Genomic DNA, 22,947 nt, shown 5'->3' on the forward strand with positions numbered 1-22,947 from the left:
TGAGTCTGTACTTCTAAATAAAAATGCTCGTCACTGATGGCAGTGATGACAGCACTCTCAGCAGAAAGAAGGCAAGTCCATGTGGCTTTAGTTTTTGTTTCTTCAAGTGAAAGTTCTTCATGGTTATGTGATAACTAGAAAGGAAATCAAACTGATTTCCATCTTCCTGTTTTTTGTTTGTTTGGTTATTTTAAACACCAACTTGCAAAGAGAAATCCATGTCCCTAGAGGACTACTTTGCATTTTTGTAATTCAGCTTGGAATGAATGTTTTCCACAGCAGTTTTTTAATGCTAGGCTAATTGTTGTGTAAGAGGATTGGAAAGGGTTACTTTTTCTGAAATTACTCTTCTTTTTTTTTTTTTTTTTTTTTTTTGTATTAGTATCAGGGAGGTGTTTTCTCTTTAGCTAGAGCTCCAGGACCCCTTCAAGACTTCTAAAGATGTAGAAAGCAACTATGATTAAGTTTTAATCAATAACTGTATCCTAATCAGCATTAAACTGAGTTACTGGCTTTATGATGCTCTAGGAAGGAGATGTGAAGGAGGGCAAGCTTTCCAGGAAAAGGGGTAACTGGAAAAGCTAAAGTTAGGAAGCCCTTGCCAGAAGCATGTCTCCTTATGGACATTCAGATACTTAATTTTTTTCTTTAACCAGAATCTGCAGAAGGGAATATTACTGTAATGCTAGGGATTTGGATAGATTACTTAAAGAATCTGAAGCATAAGGTGACTTAGAGTACCAGCTGGAAACGCAAACCAATTACTGAGGAGTGGTACCTCGTTACGTGCATTTTCAGTGTCTTTGATACCCTTTCGGTGTTGCTAAATGTCATTTTTGCTTACTGTATCTAAATTACAATTCGATAAGCACAGAAACAGCATTTTAAGTATTTTTTGTAATTCATGTTCCTCTTAACACGAAACATTTACATTAAATGATGATTTCAGATGCAGTCTTTAGATTCTTAGGATCAATGGACTTCTTCAAAAGTATCTATAAAACATAAATATGAAAAACAAATTTACTGTCAGTATATTTAAATTCACTTATGCAAGGATCTGTGCTTCCAATAAATGTTTACTAGGACGCTGCAAATTTGAAATCATTGCTGTAAAAACATTGCTTTCCCTTAGCTGAATTGAACTATTGAGGTTCAACTTGGTTTAATAGAGCACTGTTTTTAAGTTCATACTTGACAATACATTAAATAGAAATTAAGAGAGCGCAAAAAATTCCTTAGTGTAATAGCATTTATAGAATTTCTTCTGTTTAATAATACATCCTCCTGCTTTTAAATACAGAAATAGAACTCTGCATATGCTGCATTGGTTTTGAAAGAAATGCCTAAAACATGCTATTGCCATCTGCTGTAGAGTCAATTAAAGAGACTCTTAAAAGCAAAGAAATAAAACCTACATCAGTGTTAGGATTTACAGAACATGTGTATACGTAGGGAGGTACCAGTAAAGAGGTTTTATTTGATGGAAAAAATTGGTGGCTAGTACAATGAAGATATTTTTTTCAGAAAAATCATGTCTCAGCCTTTATCTGACAATTGAAAGATAGGATATTTGCTTACTCTTTAGCCTTCACTCATGGATAAGAATGACAAGATAGGGCCTGCAACTACTTGCTGCTTGTGAGCAGTGTGTAGTAGCTGTGTTTCTGCATGACAGTTTAAATACTGTGCTAATATCCTCTTATTGATGTAACTTTATTTAGCAGTAAAAGTTGTAGTTCTGAAATGGATAATGCATGGACTAATGGTCTCCCTTTTATCCTGATTGGTTTGCATGTTACTAAAAAAACGACAAAGAAGTCACATATATCCTTTCCTGCATAACTTTTGTTGTTTTGTATCTAACTTATTTCTACGTAGTGTTCCAAAATTCCTTCATTTGTTATCAAATAAAAGACAGTGTAATAGCGCATTTTTGGGTCCACTTGAGAAACTGTTTATTGTTGGAACAAACAGAATCAGTATGTACCAATCTGGTGTTACAATCTTTATTTTGTTACAGCTAAACAGTTACTAGTAAGTACTGGGCAGAAATTGCAAGGTAAGAATGCTGTTGAATTTGCAGAGAAAATGAAGATGATGCTTAGGTTTGTCTGTTCTTCTAACTATTTAATGTAAGTCAGACTATCAAAACAAAGGTTTGTTTTTTTTAATCTTTGTAGGTACAATACAGATCCAGAAACGTCAGCAGCTGGTGACAAAGACACGTGAATTAAAAGATATGAAAGATGACCTTTACCAGTGCCAACAAGAGCAAGGAGATAAATTGCATCATAAAGTGGGGGTAGGTATGAGTTTAGCTGGAAGTCATTGGGTTATTCTGTCATTATATGTGTAGTTTACACAAAGTGAAATTAATTTATCACACAAATCCATTACCTTTTTTTCTTTAGTAAGTTCTTTGAGAACATAATTTTTCTTTCCCCTGAATTCTTGACAAAGATTTTGTATTTTGATGAAATTTGTTATTGGAATGTATTTAAACATACTGTTTTTTAGGTATGTTGTCTAGGAGTTATCTGGACACAGACTGTCTCTTTCCCTATGACATAATGCCAGGTTGTCATTAATTGTAGAATGGTTTGGGTTAGAAGGGACCTTAAAGATCATCTAGTTCCAACCCCCCTGCCATGGGGAGGGACACCTTGCACTAGACCAGGTTGCTCAGTGTTCAAGTGGCCTTGAACACTTCCAGGGATGGGGCATCCACAGCTTCTCTGGGCAACCTGTTCCAGTGTCTCACTGCCCTCACAGTAAATAATTTTTTTCCTAATATCTAATCTAAATCTACCCTTTTCCAATGTAAAACCGTTACCCCTTGTCCTATCACTACACTCTCTGTTAAAGAGTCCCTCCCCATCTTTCCTGTAGGCCTCCTTTAAGTACTGGAAGGCTGCTATAAGGTCTCCCCAGAGCCTTTTCTTTTCCAGATTGACCAACCCCAACTCTCTCAGCCTATCCTCATAGGAGAGGTGCTCCAGCCCTCTGATCATCTTCATGGCCCTCCTCTGGACTTGCTCCAACAGGTCCATATCTTTCTTATGGGGGCCCCAGAGTTGAACACAAGTAATGAAGACAGCTGAAGTAGAACATGCTGGTAAAAACCTATTATAGGTTGAACCTACAGGTTTTGTACATTTGCTTTCTAAATTGTAAGTGGCTATTAATTTTTTAAATACTTAACCTGTACTTCTAGTTTTTTACTGTTAGATCATTCAGAGAGAAGATTAGGGAGTGCTTTGTGTGTGTGTATCTTTTTTTTTTTTATGTTACTGATAACAGCGTTTATACATAATTCAATACCTTTAGTTCTAGAGTTTGTCAAGGATGCCAAGAGACTGGGGAGATCCTTTTGTGTTAGGATATAGTTACATGAACACATGGTTTCAGCAACAAATTTGGTTCAAAATCAGTTCCTGAATTTCTGTCCCAACTGTTGAATGCCCCTGCTTCTGCTAATGTATTTGGTTTTGTAATCTGTAAACCCAGTTTGCTGAACATAAATCAACAGCAAACCCAGACATTTTCATTTCCTTTTAACATGTTAGAATTCATGTACCCAGTTTACTATCCTTCAGCTAGTTAAACCAATACAAGCAAGGGGTGATGACCTCTGGTTGGAACCGGGAGCCTCTCACATGGTCTTTGCCAAGAAAGTGTTTGTGTGTGTATCCGAGATAAACAAACTGGCTCTATTTTTGCATCTTGCTGCAACATGTGTCACTGCATCCAAAATGACAAGTAAACTGTGCCTGGGCTACCTTGGTCTTTCATCTTTCTAGCTGAAATTGTAACAATTCTAATTGTTGTATTTTTGCTTGTTTTCTTTTTGTTTGTATTAGTCACTCAAGGGAGATCTTGCCACATGTTTGACCTCTACTGAGATGGAGAAGAAATCCTTTGAATCTCAAAAAAAAAGTCTTGCTGCAGAAAATCAGCACTTAAGAGAATCTCTGGAGAAGGAAGAAAAAGCTTTGGCTTCACTTCAGGAAGAATTAAGGAAGCTAAGACAACAAATTAGAAACTTAGAAGATAAAGGTACTAGCACTGAGTCTATTGTAATGGAAAATCAGAAACTAAGGGAACATTTGGAAGAGGAAAAGCAAAGAAACCACAACTTTCTTAGGCAAAAGGAAACACTCTTTGCAGAGGCACAGATGTTAAGGAGAGAACTGGACAAAGAACGTCATGTTACAGAAGCTCTAAAAAAAGAACTGGAACAGTTAAGTTCTCGTCAAACACCTGACAATGCTAATGACGATGATACATTACGAGAAAATCAAGAAATAGAAACTCTTCGAGGAAGACTAGTAGAACTAGAAAAAAAGCTAAACTTTGAGCAACAACGCTCTGACTTATGGGAGAAGCTGTATGTTGAAGCAAAAGACCAAACTGAAAACCAAGAAATGAATGAAAAGGGACAAAAGAAAGGTGCTAAAGGGCAAAGTAAGACTAAAAAGAAATCAAAGGAATCATTTTTTGGTTCAGTTAAAGAAACTTTTGATGCAATGAAAAATTCCACGAAAGAGTTTGTAAGACACCATAAAGAAAAGATTAAGCAGGCTAAAGAAGCAGTGAAAGAAAACCTGAAAAAATTCTCTGATTCTGTAAAGTCTACATTCAGACACTTCAAAGATACCACAAAAAACATCTTTGATGAAAAGGAGAGGAAATCAAGTGATAAAAGACATGAGGCACACAAGAAAGCTCGAACTTTTTACCGAGAACATAACTCTTACGAGAATCTGAAGTACAGGCATTACAAGGGACCTAACATGCCAAAAGAATTCAAAGATGGAAGAAAACATCAGTTTACAACATTTGAAAAAGATACAGATTCACAGAAATTTCTCAATGATCCTTTGTGTAACAGAAGGCATCAGTTTGTCCTAAAGGGCTGCTCTGGTATTTTTGAATGTGCTCATCAAGAATTCATTAGTCTCTTTAACAGAGTATCGGATCCTATCAGGGTGGATGAATTTAATCGGCTAATGAAAAAGTATTTGCAACAAGTTGCACATAACTTTCATCACTGGAGAGAACTAGAAAATTTCATCAATAAGTTTTTTCATAATGGCGTATTTATACACGACCAGATGCTGTTCACTGATTTTGTTAATGATGTCAAGGATTACCTGGAAGATATGAAGGAATACCAAAATAATAATGAAAAGGTTTTTGACGATTTGGACAAATATATCTACAGATACTACTTTCATTATGATAATTCACCCCAGTATGGACCCAGGTTTGTTTCTGTGTTTCCTGAACTTGTTAACACAATGAAGTAGTCTTTGTAAGACAACTAGTGTCCTTGTTCTAATAGGTGGTCTTCTAGTGTGTATGCATATGTCCATATATATACACACACTAGAAGACTTTCTGAAGGACTCAATGGAAACACTAGATTGTGTTATATGAAGTGGATCTGTAGTACCTTATATATAAATTTTGTGTGTGTGTGATGTTATTTTGGGAGGCACTACAGATCCACTGTACATAGCACAATCCAGTATTTCTACTGAGTTCTTCAGAATACCGTGTAACTGCAAGTAGGATTACTTTAGACTGAACAGCTATGATTGCCTATCTGATGGAATGAATAAGTATCTCAGAAGAAGCATTAACTAGGACTTCCTTGTTATCCTTCCCTGAATGAGGGTTTTGGATATATTTGAGCAGTCTCAAAGTCCTGTTCTGGCAAGTATATTCCCTGCTGGCTTTTCAGGAATTTCACTACTCTCTTGTAGTTTAGTGTAATACTGAGTGAGTCTGTATGCCCAGAGCAGAGCTACTCAAATGGCAGGCTTTAGGTCAGATCCTGATGTTGACTAAATTTTGTTCAGACTTGCTTACAAAGGTCCTTGGCATGAATTGTGTCCCATGTTACTTTCCTGTATCTAATGGTATTCCAGGGCTTCTATAGAGCAGTTGTGGTATGCTGCCTGGCTGGCCCAATGGAGCTAGATATGGTGGACTGTTTCTACTGCATAGAATTTGGTGAAAGAAAATTAAGCAAGCAGCCTTAATATATTGTGTGGAACTTGCTCTTTCTGGAACACTTACGTATATATTTTGTGTGGCTTTTAGTATCATTGCTATTACAAAATTGGCTATATAGTCTCTTATGCTAATGTTTATCCTGATCAGGTAAGAAAAAAATGTGATGTATTAACTGATTTATAATACACAAGAAGTGGTCCTTGTAGCCATAACAACTTTTCCCTGTCATAACAACTTTTCCCTGTGCTGGTATTCAGTGCAAAGCATATTTAGTATTTAGATCAAGGTGCAGTTCTTCAGTCAGGTTTCTCTTTTGGACTTGTATTGTTTATTATTTCATGTGTTTTATTGCAGCAGGAAGTCTGAATACTTAACACTTTGGGGTTACTAAATAACATGTGAGGTAGTACTTTCTCTTATTAAATAAGTTGAACCATGAGGATGATACTTCTATTATCAGCTACCAAGTAACTTTTTTAATGTGTAGTTTTGGCAACCACGACATAAGTTTTATGTTTTTATTTATAGTTCAAGTACTTCTTACTAATTTATTAAAATGAACTTTAATTTTTAATTAATTTAAATACTTAATTTTTGAGCACTTTAATTCAGTCTGCAGAAAAACAGGATTTCAAATTCATTTACTGATAGTATTATCTGAGGATGAAAATAGCCTTAGCTTAGCAGGTGGCTAGAGATGCTAGTCATATGATAACAGCATGTAGTATAATGGGACTGTTTGCATCAAAAACTGTAAGTGTTTTGTCAGTGCCCTCTCTCTCTGTATAAATGTACTTACTGTGCATTAAAACCTCTGAAGTGCCCATGTTTACACAAAGCATGCTTTCCTAAGGGTCTGTAAAGTTTTCCTTCTTTTTATAGAGCAGAATGTAATAGAATAACTGTAAAATAGATGGAGACCTCACTCAGGCATCACAGTAGGGATAATCAAACAGCTGTTTACCTGGCTTTATTCTAAAAAGAACTTCGGGCAACCAGCTGCAGAGCTTTCTTTTAAATATACCATGATTGAAACAAACACCCCCCTCCCCCTCCCCTTTTGCTTACAAGAGAAAGGACTACTTAACGCTAATTTTGTTTTCCGTCAACCTCAGCATGTTAAAAGCTGTTCTTGACAATGTAATTGTGTTTCAAAATGCTTTTAGAGAGATGCTTTCATAAGAGTAGTAATAAGCTTTTGTTTACTCCTTGCAGTCGACCTAAAAGGCCTTCTTTTACACAAACTGAAAATGCCAGACATGAAAAACAAGCTCAGAAGTACCACCACCGTAATAAAAGAGAAGGTAAATGGCATAAACATGGTCGCACTAATGGAAGACACATGGCAAATCTTGAAATAGAATTGGGGCAATTACCCTTTGATCCAAAATATTGAGTAATGTATCGTAAAAATAAGATTAGAATTCACACCTCCGGAAACTAATTTTTTTCAACAAAGCAGCAAGATGCAAGTTTTTTCTCTAGATAACTTGATTTTTACATACTTTTTTGTTAAAAGGCAGAAGTCAAGCTTTCTAATTTGCATATTCTGTACTGTTGCTTTAACTGTTCTTTGGAAGTGATGATAGTTTGGGTGCCAGCAGTATTGTTGCAGAAACTAGGCATGCAATGTATATGAAAAATATGCTTAACTGCATTCCATTAGTGTAGTTCAAGCTTGAGTCATGCACAATGTACCAATAATTAACTCCAATGTTTGATATACTAACTTCATCTCATCCTTCAAAAAATAGGTCTACATTATAGTAATGTATTTGTTAGTGTTTTGTAATCTTACACTTGCTTCTTGTCTTTGGGGGGGGGTTTAAGAGCCTGTTGAATTGTGAAGAATTTGCTGTGCTGCACTCTAATCAGCTTGCTGATTTAAGCACTCGAAATGTCTTGCATATCTGCATATTGTAGAAGAAAAATAAAGAGACATTGTGGGTAAAAGTCTTTATTTATAAAACAAACTTGGTATAGCTGTACAGTTCTATAAAAATGGTCCAGTCTTGTCTAATTTCTTATTGTTTAAGTAGTCATACGGTACCTTTGGTCTGCCTGATGTTTTCTAGTGTTGTAAGGTAGGTCAACACCCCCACCCTGCCATACTGCTACTGAAGTTGCCTTCAGGAAGAGGTTTATGTGTTTCCAGAGAAACAATGGCTGCCTAATCAGACTTCCCCATTTGACTTACCGGCTTTCAGACTCACTACTCTCTCCTTTCTGCAGTACGAGATCTTCTAAGCGTAGTACTGCTATGCAAAACTGATCTCATTTAGCTCTTAAGTCTAGAAACTGATCTTCAGGTACGATTAATTTCAGTTTTTTTCCTGTAGACGTAGATATGGCTTCCAACTCGTCCTTGAGGTACATGAGTGTGAAAGACAGTAGCTGTTCTCTCATAGCCCCTTAAAGCTAGAAATGATGATATTTCCTGTAAATGAACATACATTAGTTTCCACAGTCAGAAAGTGCAGTTGGGAGCATCAGAACAGTGTTCCAAAGTCTTCTGAAAACTATCAATTCAATTGTTCCCTGGAAGTTTTATCCTTTATTTTAGGAAAGACTGCTAGAAAAAGAGGTGTCTACCCTGTTTGATCCTGTCCAGAGTGGATATTCACCAGACACCATTGAGTACATGAACTTCATAAGAGAATTCAGGGGAAAAGGTACTCTGACTGCAGGGATTTTTGCTTGTCACTGTTGCTTACTTTTAAGTGTATGGTTCTGGGAACAGGCCGCACATCTATTTTAATATGGCTTGAGGAGAATTCCATAAAACACTACTTTATGGCATGTAGAATTTGCACAGAGGAGCGGGCATACATGAATGTTAAGTACATATCACTAGAATGGTATCTATAGTATATCATGGACTAGGGGGGTCAATTTTAATTTAAGCTGTGTTTTAAAAAGTTGTGGAAAACAATTTTCAAAAACTATAACTCTCCCCTAATTTATTTTGTAACTTGTCCTCAAAACTAGTTTGTTTCATCTTGTTGTTACCATACCTGTTCTAGCACACTGAAGAAGATCAAGTGACTGGGTAATAACGTATCATTGTAAAACTCCTTATTAAGCCAGCCAAGTGGATTAGAGTAAAATACATCTGCTTCATCAATGTAGCTCTCATTTCCAGTTAGGTCTGGGGGACATTGAAGGAATCTCATTTTTAGAGGACAGTGAACATGACTAGGGAAAAAAACCAAAACAAACACTTCAGGATAAACTGATGACTGAAATGACTCATCACTTAAAGATACCTCAGTCAAAACCGAAATTGATTAGGTTTTTTCCCCCAGAGTCATATTTTCTTCCCTTCTGTACTTCATATGAAAGCAAAAGTAGAACAAGTGGATTCAGCTCCAAACTGCTGTGACTATGTCGTTAGCAGTTCACAGAAAGCAGATTTATCTTAATAAAAATACCATCTCTATAACATCATTTTTTTAAAAAGGTACTTTTCCATATCAGCTTCACTGTTTGTATCTGCTTTAATGTTTTGCTTACTTGCCAGGATCTATTGCTAACTTTTTGGAATACTGACCTCAGTCATTGTACATTGTAATTACATTTCTTTACTCTCTAGTAGCAGAAGGTAAAATGAATACAGTTTGACTGTAACAATTAGTCTTTAGTTTTGCTACAAAAGTTACCATAATGAAGCAGTAGGACTTACTTCCAGAAGTCATAAGCCTTACTGCATATCCTCATACAAAGTTATTTTACAAAAACTGAATAAAGCTTAGATGCTGAATTCTATTCTGTGGTATAAGCATTTGGCTTATTTCCCCTATTCATTCTGTACAAACTGTATGAAAAATCAAAACTTTTCCTGTATATGTTTATCCATCTAAATTTATTAAGCTGGGGTGTGTGTGTGTGTAATCTTAATTTCTGCTTAAGTGTATGCATTTTAATATAGTACACTGTTAACTATTTTAATACCTGTAAAATGGAGTAGAGTGGCATGGCATCATGATGAAGACAAAAGCTTGTGACTGGTAAGAGCTATTGCAGAGTTGCTGTATGTGACTCATAACATCAAGAGAGCCTCGCTGGTGAATCAAGCCTGTATACAGAGCTGGGAGTAAGTTGGATAAAAGCAGGAAACTTGCTGCAGACTTCTTCCATGCTTTCAGGTGTTTCAAAGAATATCCTATAGAAACATTTGAGTAAGTTTTAGAGATGAGCAAATACTAACAATTCCACACAGTGCTTTTGAAAGTACCACAACTTCCTGGAAAACCATTACTCATTTGATAACAGTACCTTGCTTTGAGGTATTTTAATACAGTGTTCTTTCAGTCTTTACTCTTTGAATGGAAATTCAAAGGTTAGACTTTGCACTTACTAACTTCTGGATTTAACAGTGTAAATGTTAAGCCCATACCTGTCTTGAAGTACAGAAGTACAATTGCAAAGCCAGTGCTTTGTCTCTTTAGAGCTTAATTTTAATTTCTTGTGGGGAAAAATAGTCCCTTCAGTAGTCTGGATGAATGATACGTGGTGACTTACTGATGTGTTCTGATTCATGCATGTCCAAGTAGAGCCAGAATAAATGGTAACTACATGTGCTTTGGTATGGCTGTGGTGTTCTTTTTCTCCCAACATGCTGAAAGCTACAGCATTCCCTTGTTATTCATTTTTGAGCTACTATCCTTGGAAAAAGCTTACTCTCCCATCTTTTTCCATCTCCCATCCCTGCCCCTTTCCCCCTACTTTTCTTGAAGGACCTAATAGGAAGAGACATTTCTCCTGGTGGGAGATAGCTATATAAACCTGTTTCTCACAACCACAACTTAGATGAACCTGGCACAGAAGACAGCTTCATGTTGTAACTAGTCTGGAAACCCTTATTAAGTCAACTGCTTCTCAGTACTAGGATATAAAAATATTTTATGCAGCATAGCTCTATGACCACCTTTACTGAATCACAAGAAACAAGTTAGAATAGGCCTGTTTCAGAACTCAGTAACAAGTTAAATTAGTCCTCAGTTGGTCTGTTCTGACAAATTGCAGATCTTTATCTCAGATGAAAACAAAGTCCACTAATTAGGCTGTGGTTTAAACACAGTGGAAACATTCTATTATAGACATTTTTTTACTGCTTTTGTGAAACACTCTTAGCTTATCTTTAAGTATGCTTGGAAATGACTTTGAAATTCATGTGGGGTTTTTTTCCTGCTTTTATTTAATAATGTTTTGAGCAATTTAGAAAGACCTCTTTGTAACCACTGAGTTATCAGAAATAACTTTTATCATTTTTTTCTTTACTAAAGTATCCAAACAGATGATAATTAGTTCTTGATAAATTGTGTAGTTAACCTTATTCCCTTATAGACATGGGAGTTAGGAGGGAGGGATATTAACAAAAAATAGTGGTCTGATTGGAATTTTTCTGCATGTGAGGTAGAACTGGTTCATCTTAAGTCTGCTATTGAACTAAGCCAAGGCATATTACATATCTGATCTGAGAGCAAAATTACTGAAATAAGATTTACTTTTGTTTAGACTAGCAAAACAGGTTAAAGAAAATTACAATTTTCATTTATTCATCTGTTTTGGACTTGTATTTAAACTAAAACTATACAGCTTCATGTTCCAGAAGTTTTAATCTTTCCTTTGCAACTTTTCAGCATACTAGACTTGACATCATGATTTTACTTTTCCTAGAGACTACTGTAGTTAATTCCTAGTTTTGTAAAATATAAACCACTTCCTTATTAGGCTCTATTCTGTGTTTAAAAGAAAAAAAAAACAAACCACAAAACAGGAAAAAAAAAGAGAAATTACTACTCTACAAGTGCCAGTTATAGTATCAGAAAAATCTTTGTTAGTAAAAGCAATATGCTTTCCAGTTTAAACTGTGGACACGTTCTCTTTAATTAATTTTTAAGTTAACCACGTTAGTTCAGGGACCTTATTCCTGTTTTAACAAACTCCCCTTACTGTGGCTGAAGGAAAAAGCTATCACATTAACTGCTCTAGAACTTCTATGGGAAGTAGCCTCCAGCTGGTGGTTGGTCAAGAGCAGATATATCATCATCTGCTAACTCACCTGAATCTAGGAAAGGATAATTTTAGGTTTTGCATACTAATTTTTTTGTTGCATACTCAAAGGCATTTGTCAGGCATATTTGAGAGAACGAGGTGGAAAAATACTACAAAGGAGCCAAGGAACAAAATTCACTGTAAGGGTGGCATTGCTAAGAAGTTATGAGTTACTGAGGCAATTCTCATATTTTTTGCAGGAGGTACTTTTATCCATGCTAAGGATTCTCCATCAGTGTTTCAGTCTCTTGCTGTTCCTCCCCCCCCCCCCCCCCTTTCTTCTTTTTTTCCTGGCTGTAAGAGAGGGTTAGGCTAGTTCTAAGACTCCTTTGTCAAATACCTACACTGACTATTAACAGTCTCTATTTAGGTAAAAATTATATACAGGGAAGGTTGCAAGACATTTGAAACCAATGCTTACCACAAAAAACCATGCAAAATGGCAGTACTGGATAGATGAACCTGAATTCTTTATGGCTCAGCATGCTGTAATAAAACAGATGTAATACTACAGCAAGAAAGTTAAATGCATCAGTTCTGTTGATAAAATGTGTTTTAGAGCATGGAGGACTGGAAGAAAAGCACTTGCATGTACTAAAAAGCTTTTGGCATTGAAGCAGTTTAGAGTAAAAATCCAAACTGTCACTTCTTAAGAACATAATGAGTACACTCAAATTAAGACTATTTGGTCAGTTTAAACCAAGCACTAATAAAAGTACCTGGCTACTACTCTAGCAATTAAGTGGTCTGATTCTATGACTACTAGATATAACTTAGCTATTACTTCACCAAGTTGCTTTCTGTAACAAAACACAATAAAAAGTATGGATGAGAAGCTAAGATTCAAGTACACATTTGTATCTAATAAAGTAACAATTCACCTCTGCTAATACAACTTTACACAATTTCCCATGCCAACTTTTGAGGCTTTTTTGGGGATTACCACAAGACTTGTGTCATGGGAATCCAACAGGTTCTTAGAAGACTAAGGGAGATAAAAAAAGGGCCTAAAACCAGTAGAGCTACATCCAGTTTTGAGTTGGACTGAAGGAAGAGGTGGCATTTGTGGCCTCAGTTCTGTTTTGCTGTGCTCTGTTGCTATTGTAGTCCAACACCATTTATTACTTAATATTTTTTAATTTGCTGTATCTTTTCTTGTCTGAAGGTGTCTCATTTAATCTACAGTTAATTCTGATGCTTTAGAAACAGCTTACCTTTTCTTCTATTTCTCAACTTAAAATGAGACATACAGTCCTATGATAAATGTTAAGAACTGTGCATAGACTTGTGAATGGAGTAAGTGTTAGAGGCCTAAGAACTTCTGATCTTACTGGGGATGTATTAAAGAACTAAATGAAATGGTATTTTCATTAGCAGGCATCTAGTATGTACAGTTTTCTAACTAGTTCTATTGTTGCTTAAACACCTGTTAGGTGATTTGAGTGTTCTTGTTTTTCATTTTCCATTGAATTTCATGCTGAATTACTTTAAGGGTCTGATCAATTCTAAAAATGTGTTTGGTAAAGATAGAAGTAGTAGCATTACATAAAATTCTAGAAACTGTTGTATAATTGACTGCATTTCTTGGAGCGTTTGAATAGTTTAAAGTTTTCTATCACTTAACCTGAATACTATGCTTTTTTGTTCTAGAGAAGACATGAGCTTTGAAAAGAACACAACCAGTGAAAGATAGTAGTTACACTTAGGAGAAGTTACCTGTATACCAACACTGTCCAAATCACTGCCGTTAGAAAGATGCGATACCTTTTTGGTGCCAGCACACAGCCATGAATAAAGAAAGGCAGATGGGTACCCAAGATGACTGGTAGTCCCTGAGTGAAGTACCAATGCCAAGGATGAGATCCGTAAAACGTTCCCAAATTCTGCAGCACGTTGAATTTCAAGAAGTTCAGCTGAACCAGTACCCACTGGGAGATTAGGGGGGGGGGGGTGGGCGGTGTTAAATACAAATCAAAAGTGAAAACCAACAGCTAAATTGAATTACACAGTCATCACTGGCCTTAATTTTCATTCATACTTCTGTTTTTTTCTACTAAGACCCATCACAGACTTCCGATGTTTAGCAGTTAACACAGCAGTATGTAAGTTTTGCCGTTTGTTGATAACTGTTGATTTACTGAGAGCTGAGCATGCTGACTTTTAAGTAACAGTCTGTCATTTAAAATAACTGAGAAGTCAGTGTTTAAGGGTTTATGGCTTAGGATGTATTTAGAGATCATAGGCCAGACACAGTCACAGAAATAACAGAGAAGTCTGAAACATCTGTCCATGTTAAAATGCTTAAACCCAACCTTTTTCTTATAAGTCAAGTTTAAAACAACTTACCTCACCAAAAAACACACGGTCAATTATTAAAGAGGTTCCTACTGTGACCAATCTGCAAAAATGGAAAGTGGGTTGCACTTGATATTGCCTGAGTTGCTTTTGTATCAGATTCTACTCTTCTCCAAATAGCTATCAAAACTCCCTGATTCCTAATCTTTTTTGAGATTATCCATACTCGTGGCCATTTTACAGCAGCCAGTTGCCATCACTTGATATCCTTGGCACAATCCTAGATTAAGCTGGAATGCTGTTCATGTCTCACCCTCATGAAATCTCTCCTAGTGCTTTTTTTCTATCATATGCATTAATTTGAAGGAACCATGCCCCTCTTCAAACTTTTGAAAAAGAACTCTATTTTTTTTTCCTTGTTTTTTACATGAAATCAGCTTTTTTGGGTTGTCTGCCTTTGTGGTGCTAAAATCAATCTTAAGATACAGCTGTGCGCAGTCACATTTTAAATTCAGAAAGAACTTACCCAACTGGAATGCAGTTGTGTAGGATAAGGTCTGCTTTCCTCTGTTCTTGCAAAAAATGACTGAAGACCAAAGGTATCCATGGGATGACAGCAGTGGGACGAATAACAATTGCAAGTGCTATCAAAGCTAAATATTTGCAACTAGAGTGAGGGAACATAAGAAAAACAGAAGTTTATCAAAAGGTTTGGTCAATTCTTTTGCAGACAGTGACATTTCAACAATATAAATACTGTCATGTCTCTGACAGTTTTTCATACTGCAGGTAACTTTGATTCTCTCAGTGCAGATACTCTGTTTTGCTTGGAAGGCTGCCAACTATATAATTGCTTTTTTAGCAATGGAGTTGCTAACTAGAAGCACATGCTTGCTTTAAAATAGATAGCTGGTAAAGAAAGTCATGACCACAAATTCACCTATATCTGAATCCAAACAAGCTTTTGTTATCTTTTCCCAAGTTACCACAAATTCCAGTCCTTTAAAGTTTAAGCTAAAGTTTCCCATAAAGCGATACTTTGCATAAGGGAGCTGGAGAATAGTAATTTTACATACCAGCTATGTCATGGCTTCAAAAAATTTTTTAGAGGAAATACCACAACTGCTGTTCCTTCCATGATCTAGAGCTCTTGGTACATGAATGAGGTGGGTTTGGTTGCCTTACATTTTAAGATAAAAGTTAGCATTTTAAACAGTATCAGTAGACTGGTGTTATCCCAAGCCAAAAATTATCAGTACCGTTAGTAGGAAGTTTCTCACCTGCTCCCCATCTTGGAACCTTTTATCGGATAGTAGGAAAGAGCAAAAATGGTAAGAAGAGTCTCCATGGTGTTTGTTAGAGTTCTGGTACAGGAATACCATGTAAACCAGGAACACAGCTGGCAGAAGTACTGAAAATAATTATGAACAACAGGATGCACAGGGAGAAATGTTAAATTCTGTAGTTTTAAATAAAGGTGATAATTCTTCAAGGTGTGACATCATTTTGCTGTAAACACACTACAACAAACAGTGTTTATTAACATGCATAAGATTTTTTTAAAGGCTGAGACTCACCACGCACTTTGCTGTTTCTGCATTTTCAAGGTGTTGCACTAATGAGTAAAGCTTCACATCAGCAAAAGCTGCCAGCACTGCTTGTGCAAGTCTAGGGACCCATATCTATATAAGCAGAGAAAATTTTACTTGCAACAAACCTGTAAATTCCAAGTTTGAAGAGAGGACTACTGAATTAGTGAACAATTGTTCAGACCTGAAAATAGTGAATTAGTGAATATTCTCTATAGCTGTTTATGATTTTTAAAAACAGTGTTTTATTATGACTAGTATTTTTGCCAAAACAAAGAAAGTCTAAAGTTCAACTGACTGCGTTTGGAAACTGAAAATAGAATGCTTTGCCACTCATCTCCAACAGAAGTCAAAAGGGGCTGTTGTTGCTGAGTTTAGTACAAATATACATTATTAAACACTTTGGAAAGCTGAACCAGTGAGCAATTATGATGTAGTGGCAAACAATGTCAGTATGAAACTCAAGAAGATTGATGGAGGCCAAGAATAATCCTCTGCAGTCACAGGCATCGGTACTGTGACTGGAGGTCTACGACTGAGTTCTGCACCCATGCGAAACACTTCGGTGAGGTCTCTGTGCTAATACATCTCTAATTGCCAGATTCAAGGCTTTGTATTTTACCTGGACAACGATAAAAATACCCTGAATTTAAATGCAGTGCTTTTAAATTGGATTTTAATAGCGGATGTGCTTTTTTTATTATACTCACCAGCAGGTGAACGTCATCCTTAGCCAGCAGCTGTAAAGCCTTGTAGATGCTCGCAAAGATCAGTGGGTACGAATAGCCCCTTAAGCCATTTGCCCATTCCCAAGTCAGGTAGCCATAATTATTAGTATTAAGGATGGATCATAAACAGCTGAAACAAAAGGTTTCCTTCGGGCTGTGTTATTCTCACACTTGCCCGGGTCGAGACATGTCCCCTCCTGGCCGAAAGCAGTGGGGTTTTTGTCACTGGTCAAGCTAACGCCTTACTGCCCTGGAACTCTCTACCCGAGCGCTCCTCCCGCTCGGGGCGCCGCGGCCGCGACCCTCCGGTCACGCAGGGGCGGTGACGGCCCCCCCGCCCCGGCCCGCAGGAGGCGATGGCGGTAGCGAGGGGGGGGGCCGCGAAGGATATTTGAAGACCATGCGATGCGCCACCTCCAGCGACTGCCAGTACTCGTCCGGGACGAAGCTGGTCTGGACGAGGAAGCAGTTGAGCGCCCGCAGCGCCACCGTGAGCGCCAGAAGCGGCGCTGGCCCGCCGGCAGCGCCTGCGGAGGGGAAGGCTGGCTGTCAAGGGTCCCTCCCGGGGCCGCCGCCGCCCGCCCCGCCCCGCCCCGCCCCGCTTACCGGCGCCTCGCTGCCCGGCGGCTCCGCCGGGGGTGCCGTACAGCACCGACCGGCGCTTGCGGAGCCGCACCGCCTCCGGCCTCCGCGCCCGGGCCCGCGCCAGCAGCCCGCCCGCCGCCTCCATCCGCCGGGGCGCGCCTCCGGCGGCCGCGCACGCGCGACCTGACGGCGGCGGAGGCACCGCCGGCACTTCCTTCCGGTCGCTCTAGTGAACGGGGGGGGGGAGGCCTCCGCTCTGTGGTCTCTCGTCCTTTCAGGTGAGGAGCGCCGGGCCTGGCAGGGCGCTGCTCGTGGCCGCGGGGCGACGCGCTCCCGGGGCGGGGAGCACCGGGCCCTCTACCCCCGCTCCCCGCCGGACGGGGGAAGGTGCCGCCGAGCAGCGCGGAGAGGCCGCGGAGCCTCGCGCGCGTGCCTGTGCCTGCGGGCGCGGCAGCGCCGCTTGGCGGCATGTGGGGGCGGCTGCCGCTGCCGCAGGTGGCGCTGGCCGTGGCGCTCGGCGTGGTCAGCGGGCTCTACATCTACCGGCCCGTCTTCCAGCCGCCCGGCCCCCCGCAGCCCCCCGAGGGCACGGCGGGGCCGCCGGCGGACGCCGCGCCGGAGAAGAGGGCCTGAGGGAGTCGTGTGAGCCGCGTCGCTGCCCTGGCGCCGTTCCCCGGTACCGCCTCGCAGCCCGGCCCTCCGCGCCTCCCGTCAGAGGAAATGGCGCCCAAGCCTGTCACGAAGTCGGAGCGTTCGTCGCCCGCCGGGGAACGTCCCTCCTGCGGCGTGTGCCAGCCGCGGCCGTCCCGAGCGGCCTCCTCAGCAGCCCGGCCCTGCTGTGAAGCCATCGGCCAGCTGAAGATGTAACTGCGTACGAGCGTGTTTGGTACCAGCCTGTAGGGACCTGAATGTTGAAATATGTATAAAATTCTGAATGTCTAAAGGTATGTTTTCACGTCTAAGTTTGGATGACCACCGGGGAACTGGAAAAAGAAAGTCGCTGTCATACGGTTACACTTCATGGGTTTTTTTGGACTGCCTCTGGTCCGATCCGCCGAGCGATAAATATCATTTTTATCTACTTATCACGCTTTCAGTTCTTAATACTTCGCTTCTGTTGGGAATGCAGTTGTGCTGATGGCTGAGAAGGGAACTGCACCCAACTTTGGTGTCCTTGGTTTATACTCATACCTGTATATAGATACATACACACATGTACCGCACGTGCACATACGCATCTTTGATTCCTGACAGAGTGAGGCAGAGTGGCTATTCAGTAGATAAGGTTGCCTGAAAGTCAGGTTGTACTTGGAGAAGCGCTTCAGCGTGTAGCTCAGGAGGACAGCGTTAATCTTGCGATAGGTGTGGATCAGTCTGACAAAGAGAACAGAATCTGAGTCTGAGGAAAACTAGATCAGTAGATATTTCAAGACTTTAGTAAATCTAAAAAGAAACCAAAACCTGCAGATCTTTGGAGGAACTTCGGTCAGATTTTGGTTTTAACACAGAATCTTGTTTGGGTAGCATGAGGGAAGAAATCCTTACCCCGGATGAGCTTTTATTTAAAGCCAGGAATGATGTGACTGCTGAAGGCAGTGGGTAGACTTTACAGAAGCTAAGGTGAGAGGATAGCAGTAGAACATGGACTGGGAGCTTCAGTTGGGTGCATGACGAATCTAGTTTGGACATGTCTGTGTCAACACAAGTCTGTGACGAGTGCAAACACAGAACTACTGTGGTGACTCCAGCACCTTCCTTTGTTAAGACGACCATTCTGTATTGAAAAGGCCATTTTAAAAAGGTATAACAGGTCTAGTAGGCACTTTTCTTTGTAAGCATAATTGCTGGAAGTTTGTCCATAAAGATGACCGTTAATTTTGAAAAGTCTCAAGAAAGAGGACGTCTAAAGTGATGCAGACAGAAAGGGTTATTGATGCAACTGGTCTTAAGACCGTGCTTGCTGAGTTCCTGAGACTGCTGGATTTGAAGGGCGATTATTGAGCAGCCGTCGAGAGAGCAAAGAGAAAGTACTTCCGTCTTGTGAGGGAAGGTAGCCAGCAGGCGGCAGAAAAAACTCACCAAATCCGCAGTGGTGAAGATTAATCTGGTACCACGTATTTTCCCTTCAAAACCTGTTTTGCCTCTCATGAATTTTTATTAAACGGCGTGTGATCTTTCAGCAAAGTCAGGAGCAGTACGACCGAAGAACCAGCCTGTTTAATTAAAAATGGCCCTCTGAATTTGAGCAAAGCGAGTAGCAGGAGGCAGCGCCTGAGCATCGCACCCGCTGCGCTACGGTGCTGCCCTCGGGCCGTGCTCGCCAGCCCGTTCCGGGGGTCGGGCGGGGGGGGGGGGGGGGGGGGTCGGGGGGCCGAGCCGAGCCACCCCGGAGCGGTGCTGCCCAACTTGCCCTGCCCTGCCCGCGGCCGTCCCGCCCCTACCTCGGGCCTTACGGGAAGTGATGTTGCCTTGACGGAAAAGGCACGCTTGCAGCCCAAAAAAAGGGCAGGTGCGGAGGAACGCGGCGCTGCGGGAGCCCCGGTGGCCGGGGGCGGCGAGCAGGTAGGGCAGCGAGCCGGGCTGAGGGGCGCCGGGGCGGGAGGGACGGGAGGACCTCAGAGAAACGCCTCCGCTGCCAAAGGAGTTAATGAATAATCTCGGGACGAGTGGTTTGGGCAGGGAACTCGAAATACGGGGGAAAAAAGGGGATTTCCCAGTGCTGCAGAGCCTGGGGAGCCGGCCAGTGCCCCAGGCTGCCGGGACCACCACCTAACGCAGCGGGCGTTCAGCGAACTCCGGCGCTCTGCAGCCCTCCGCCGCCCCCTGCGCCCGCCGGCGGGGCTGGCTGCTCCTCTGGCCTAATGCCGTGGGGTTTTTAAGGAGGGGGCCTCTGTTCGTGAGATTAAAGGAAAAAGTCTGAAGCCTCGGCCTTTCGGCTGTCCACGCATGTGTGTAACTTGTACAACTGCTGCCGTGAAGACGACTACACAAATAATCCCTCTCGGGCCTTCACACGCAGCAGATGTAGGACCTGGAAGTTTCCCACAGCTCAGGACATGCGTTTCTTTTGTAAAAAAGCAGAGTGGATTGCATGTCTGCTTCAAAAAGAAAAAAAGCTTTTAAAAATGGTAAATTGTTGAGGGAGCAATATAAGTGTGTTTTATCTGTTTAGCCAGAACTTAAATCTTGTTATTTGAATGTCAACAGATCTGTTGCTTCTTTCTGAAGATGGCATGTTTGACAGAGTCCCCTTGCTGAGAGGGTTCAGGAGGTCTCTTCAGCCTGATGTGCAATGCTTGGGCTAAACTAACACTTTCATGATCTTGGATCTAAAGAAAGCTAAATCCATCAGAAAAACATCTTGGTTTTTCTAGCTCTATAAGTAACTATTTTATTTAATACATAAGTAGTATTTTTTTATGGTGCTAGTGAAGTATAAAGGACATGTCTAGAACTGTCAAAACCATCCAATTTTAATTTTTATCTCTCTCTAGAGATGCATCAGGTGTATTTTGAGCTTTCTGATTCTATGACACCTCAAACACTTTCCGTAATGATTACTACTTATGAGGTTTTCATTGGGATAACACATGTGCATGTTTGGAGTTAGGAGTTCTGCTAGGTGTTACTGGCAAGGTGATGTTTCTCTATACTTAGGGTTTTTATTGAAAGTCTACAAAATATTTATTGATTTCCATGCATAAAATGTATTAGCAGCACTAGTCAGTTTCTAAAATCTATTCTGCCTGCCTTTTCTTGGAAATTTATTCTACGTAGACTTGTCTTCTCAGCCCTTGTTTCTTTTTGTAGACTTATACTAGTTTTATGAGCGTTCCAACTATTTTCCAGCCAGGGAAAAGCATATAATACAATATGCATTTCAAATGTTGATACGTAATTGTAGGAATAGTATTTGTGATGCTAAATGGATGTCTCAAAAGCATGGTTAAAAAGATGGAAAAAAGAACAGCATGTTCCTGTGTTTCTAGTTCAGGGTTCTAATTTTACGTTTACTTAATTTGTTGCACAAAGGAGTTTGGGTGGGAGGAATGTGCTACAACTTACACTGTTTTATTTTTACAGTTAATAAAATTTCTCATCTGCAACCAGATATCTAAAACCAGACTGTAAGTTTGTTTTCATCACTATTGTTAAACATGGGAACACATTATTTTATCGCTTGACTACACATTTCCTTTTCTGTCAAAGAGAAGATTGGTGAGATAAAAGAATTTATAAGTAGCTTTCGGCATTTACAGAAAGAAGTATTATGAGCAGTAATCCTCATGTGTCTTCTTTGGATTCTTGGTTGTTCTGTTACTGCCAGGTATCTGCTGTGCTGGCAGAAACACATTTTTTTTCTATTTATACAAATATGTTCCCAACCAGTCTTCCTCTGGGAATAGCATCTGATTATAAGATTTCTTTTCCTCATTTGTTTTTTGGTCGTCTTAGTCTGAAAACTGCATCCCTATCAGGAGGCAGGACTAACTTGAACCACATTAAGTCATCTGAGATCATACCCTTTTATCTCCACTGGAGGTAAAACCAGAGTGAATGAGAAGTCCTAGCCCCTGATTTCTTTTCTGGAACATCCTTATATTGTTTTGTTTTCATACATAATACAACAGAATTTACTTCTGATTATTGTAATAAGTGGTCTCAACGTCTGTGATTTATATTCCAATGTAATAAGCTTTGAAGATGAAGTTATGGCATATAGATTAAAATAATGACATATAAACAGCATAACTTTTTCCTCTGATGTTGCTGTGGCTTCAGGGGGTTGAAAATGCTCTGATATATGTGTAACAGTTTTGCATAGTACCAGGCTTTGGAATCCTTTTCATGTACTGGCCAGCACTTTGGAGCTAACCTGACAGGTTCGTCAGTATTTTAAACTACTGCAGGGGAAAAAAAAAAAAAAAAGCAGATGTCCTTGCTTTTACGGCTCTGAAGATAATATCAAACTGTAAACCAGTGCGGTGCTATTTTCCTGAGTTTGTAATCCCGTTTCCCATAGCTGTTCCCTTTCTCTATGTCTGATACTTTTACTGGTGAGATATGGGTAAGACTAAACCACACTGGATAAAGGCACTTCTGGAAGACAATGTGAAGACTGGTAGTAAGGTAGGAAAGGGGCAGGAAGCAGCAATGAAGATACCAGCTTAGTAGGAGGGGTACAGCTTTTCTAGAAATCTGTGGTTTGCAGTGGAAAAAGAGTTGGTAGATGTGTGAGCAGTGGTTTTAAATTAAAAGTTAAATTTGAGGGCACTTGCAAATAGACTTTTCAAAATCACTCTACACTTCTGCGATGATTCTTTGTGTAAAAAGGTTATGTGAATGAAAGGACTGTAAGGATTATACCTAGCTGAAATATTTTATATGCAAGTAAAACACTGGATGGGTATAAGGACAACTGCTAAACAAATCAAGCAGCTGATTCCAGATTAACTTTGGAGTTTGTGATTGCAGTTTTGCAGCTGGCCATCTTACTGCTTGTGTGTACAGCTATCAGTTGAAAAAGTGATGAAAAGATAAAGGAATAAATAGCAAAATAGTTAAGTATTACTCAAGATGCTTTTTTTTTTTTTCCTTTCAGGTAAGGTGAGCTCCATGGGTGGAAGTAATGCCTTTTATTAAACCAACTTACATTGTTGGAAAGGGTA

At 39.9% G+C, this 22,947-nt stretch overlaps 3 protein-coding genes across 25 annotated transcripts in view; 2 read left to right on the forward strand and 1 right to left on the reverse strand.

The window, feature by feature from the left end:
* Nucleotides 1–13,816, forward strand: part of CCPG1 (cell cycle progression 1) — a 32,678-nt gene extending 18,862 nt beyond the window's left edge. For 8 of the 12 annotated variants that reach the window (XM_030014348.2, XM_041123726.1, XM_041123723.1 and 5 more), the window contains 3 exons: nucleotides 2,184–2,305; nucleotides 3,864–5,269; nucleotides 7,240–10,604. In XM_030014348.2, the coding sequence (XP_029870208.1) occupies nucleotides 2,184–2,305; nucleotides 3,864–5,269; nucleotides 7,240–7,420 (1,709 nt within the window). In that variant the 3' untranslated portion in view covers nucleotides 7,421–10,604. Of the gene's footprint in view, nucleotides 1–2,183; nucleotides 2,306–3,863; nucleotides 5,270–7,239; nucleotides 10,605–13,731 lie in introns of those variants that run through there. The other 4 variants (XM_041123720.1, XM_041123722.1, XM_041123725.1 and 1 more) reach the window with 3 other exon arrangements.
* On the reverse strand, nucleotides 7,966–17,497 carry PIGB (phosphatidylinositol glycan anchor biosynthesis class B). Of its 4 annotated transcripts, none has more exons than XM_030014356.2 (12): nucleotides 17,300–17,490; nucleotides 17,085–17,146; nucleotides 16,676–16,789; nucleotides 15,954–16,058; nucleotides 15,657–15,787; nucleotides 14,903–15,043; nucleotides 14,428–14,479; nucleotides 13,798–14,009; nucleotides 12,503–12,567; nucleotides 9,976–10,186; nucleotides 9,039–9,219; nucleotides 7,966–8,461 (listed from the first exon to the last, which is right to left on the reverse strand). In XM_030014356.2, the coding sequence occupies exons 1-12, from the start codon at nucleotides 17,421–17,423 to the stop codon at nucleotides 8,330–8,332; spliced, it is 1,530 nt and encodes a 509-aa protein (XP_029870216.1). In that variant the 5' UTR covers nucleotides 17,424–17,490; the 3' UTR covers nucleotides 7,966–8,329. The 4 variants fall into 4 exon arrangements, with proteins under 4 accessions (XP_029870216.1, XP_040979664.1, XP_029870218.1 ...); XM_041123730.1 differs by having other exon boundaries at nucleotides 16,676–16,793; nucleotides 17,085–17,220; XM_030014358.1 differs by having other exon boundaries at nucleotides 16,676–16,793; nucleotides 17,300–17,352.
* Nucleotides 17,498–17,537: 40 nt separating this feature from the next.
* Nucleotides 17,538–22,947, forward strand: part of RAB27A (RAB27A, member RAS oncogene family) — a 36,211-nt gene continuing 30,801 nt past the window's right edge. For 5 of the 9 annotated variants that reach the window (XM_041123733.1, XM_030014365.2, XM_030014364.2 and 2 more), the window contains exon 1: nucleotides 19,666–19,840. The gene's annotated coding sequence lies outside the window, so the exon portion shown is untranslated. Of the gene's footprint in view, nucleotides 17,557–19,664; nucleotides 19,841–22,880; nucleotides 22,945–22,947 lie in introns of those variants that run through there. The other 4 variants (XM_030014368.2, XM_030014372.2, XM_041123734.1 and 1 more) reach the window with 3 other exon arrangements.

The sequence above is a fragment of the Aquila chrysaetos genome, chromosome 5, assembly GCF_900496995.4.
Source record: "Aquila chrysaetos chrysaetos chromosome 5, bAquChr1.4, whole genome shotgun sequence".
Classification (NCBI taxonomy): Eukaryota; Metazoa; Chordata; class Aves; order Accipitriformes; family Accipitridae; genus Aquila; species Aquila chrysaetos.

Excerpts from the sequence above, each read along its gene's own strand:
- PIGB (XM_041123730.1), bottom strand. The coding sequence starts at position 17,423 with ATGGAGGCGGCGGGCGGGCTGCTGGCGCGGGCCCGGGCGCGGAGGCCG. Across the intron at positions 16,059-16,675 it reads AGGATGACGTTCACCTGCTG|ATATGGGTCCCTAGACTTGC; the intron begins GTGAGTATAATA and ends CTGCTTATATAG. Across the intron at positions 14,010-14,427 it reads ACCGTGTGTTTTTTGGTGAG|TGGGTACTGGTTCAGCTGAA; the intron begins GTAAGTTGTTTT and ends CTAATCTCCCAG.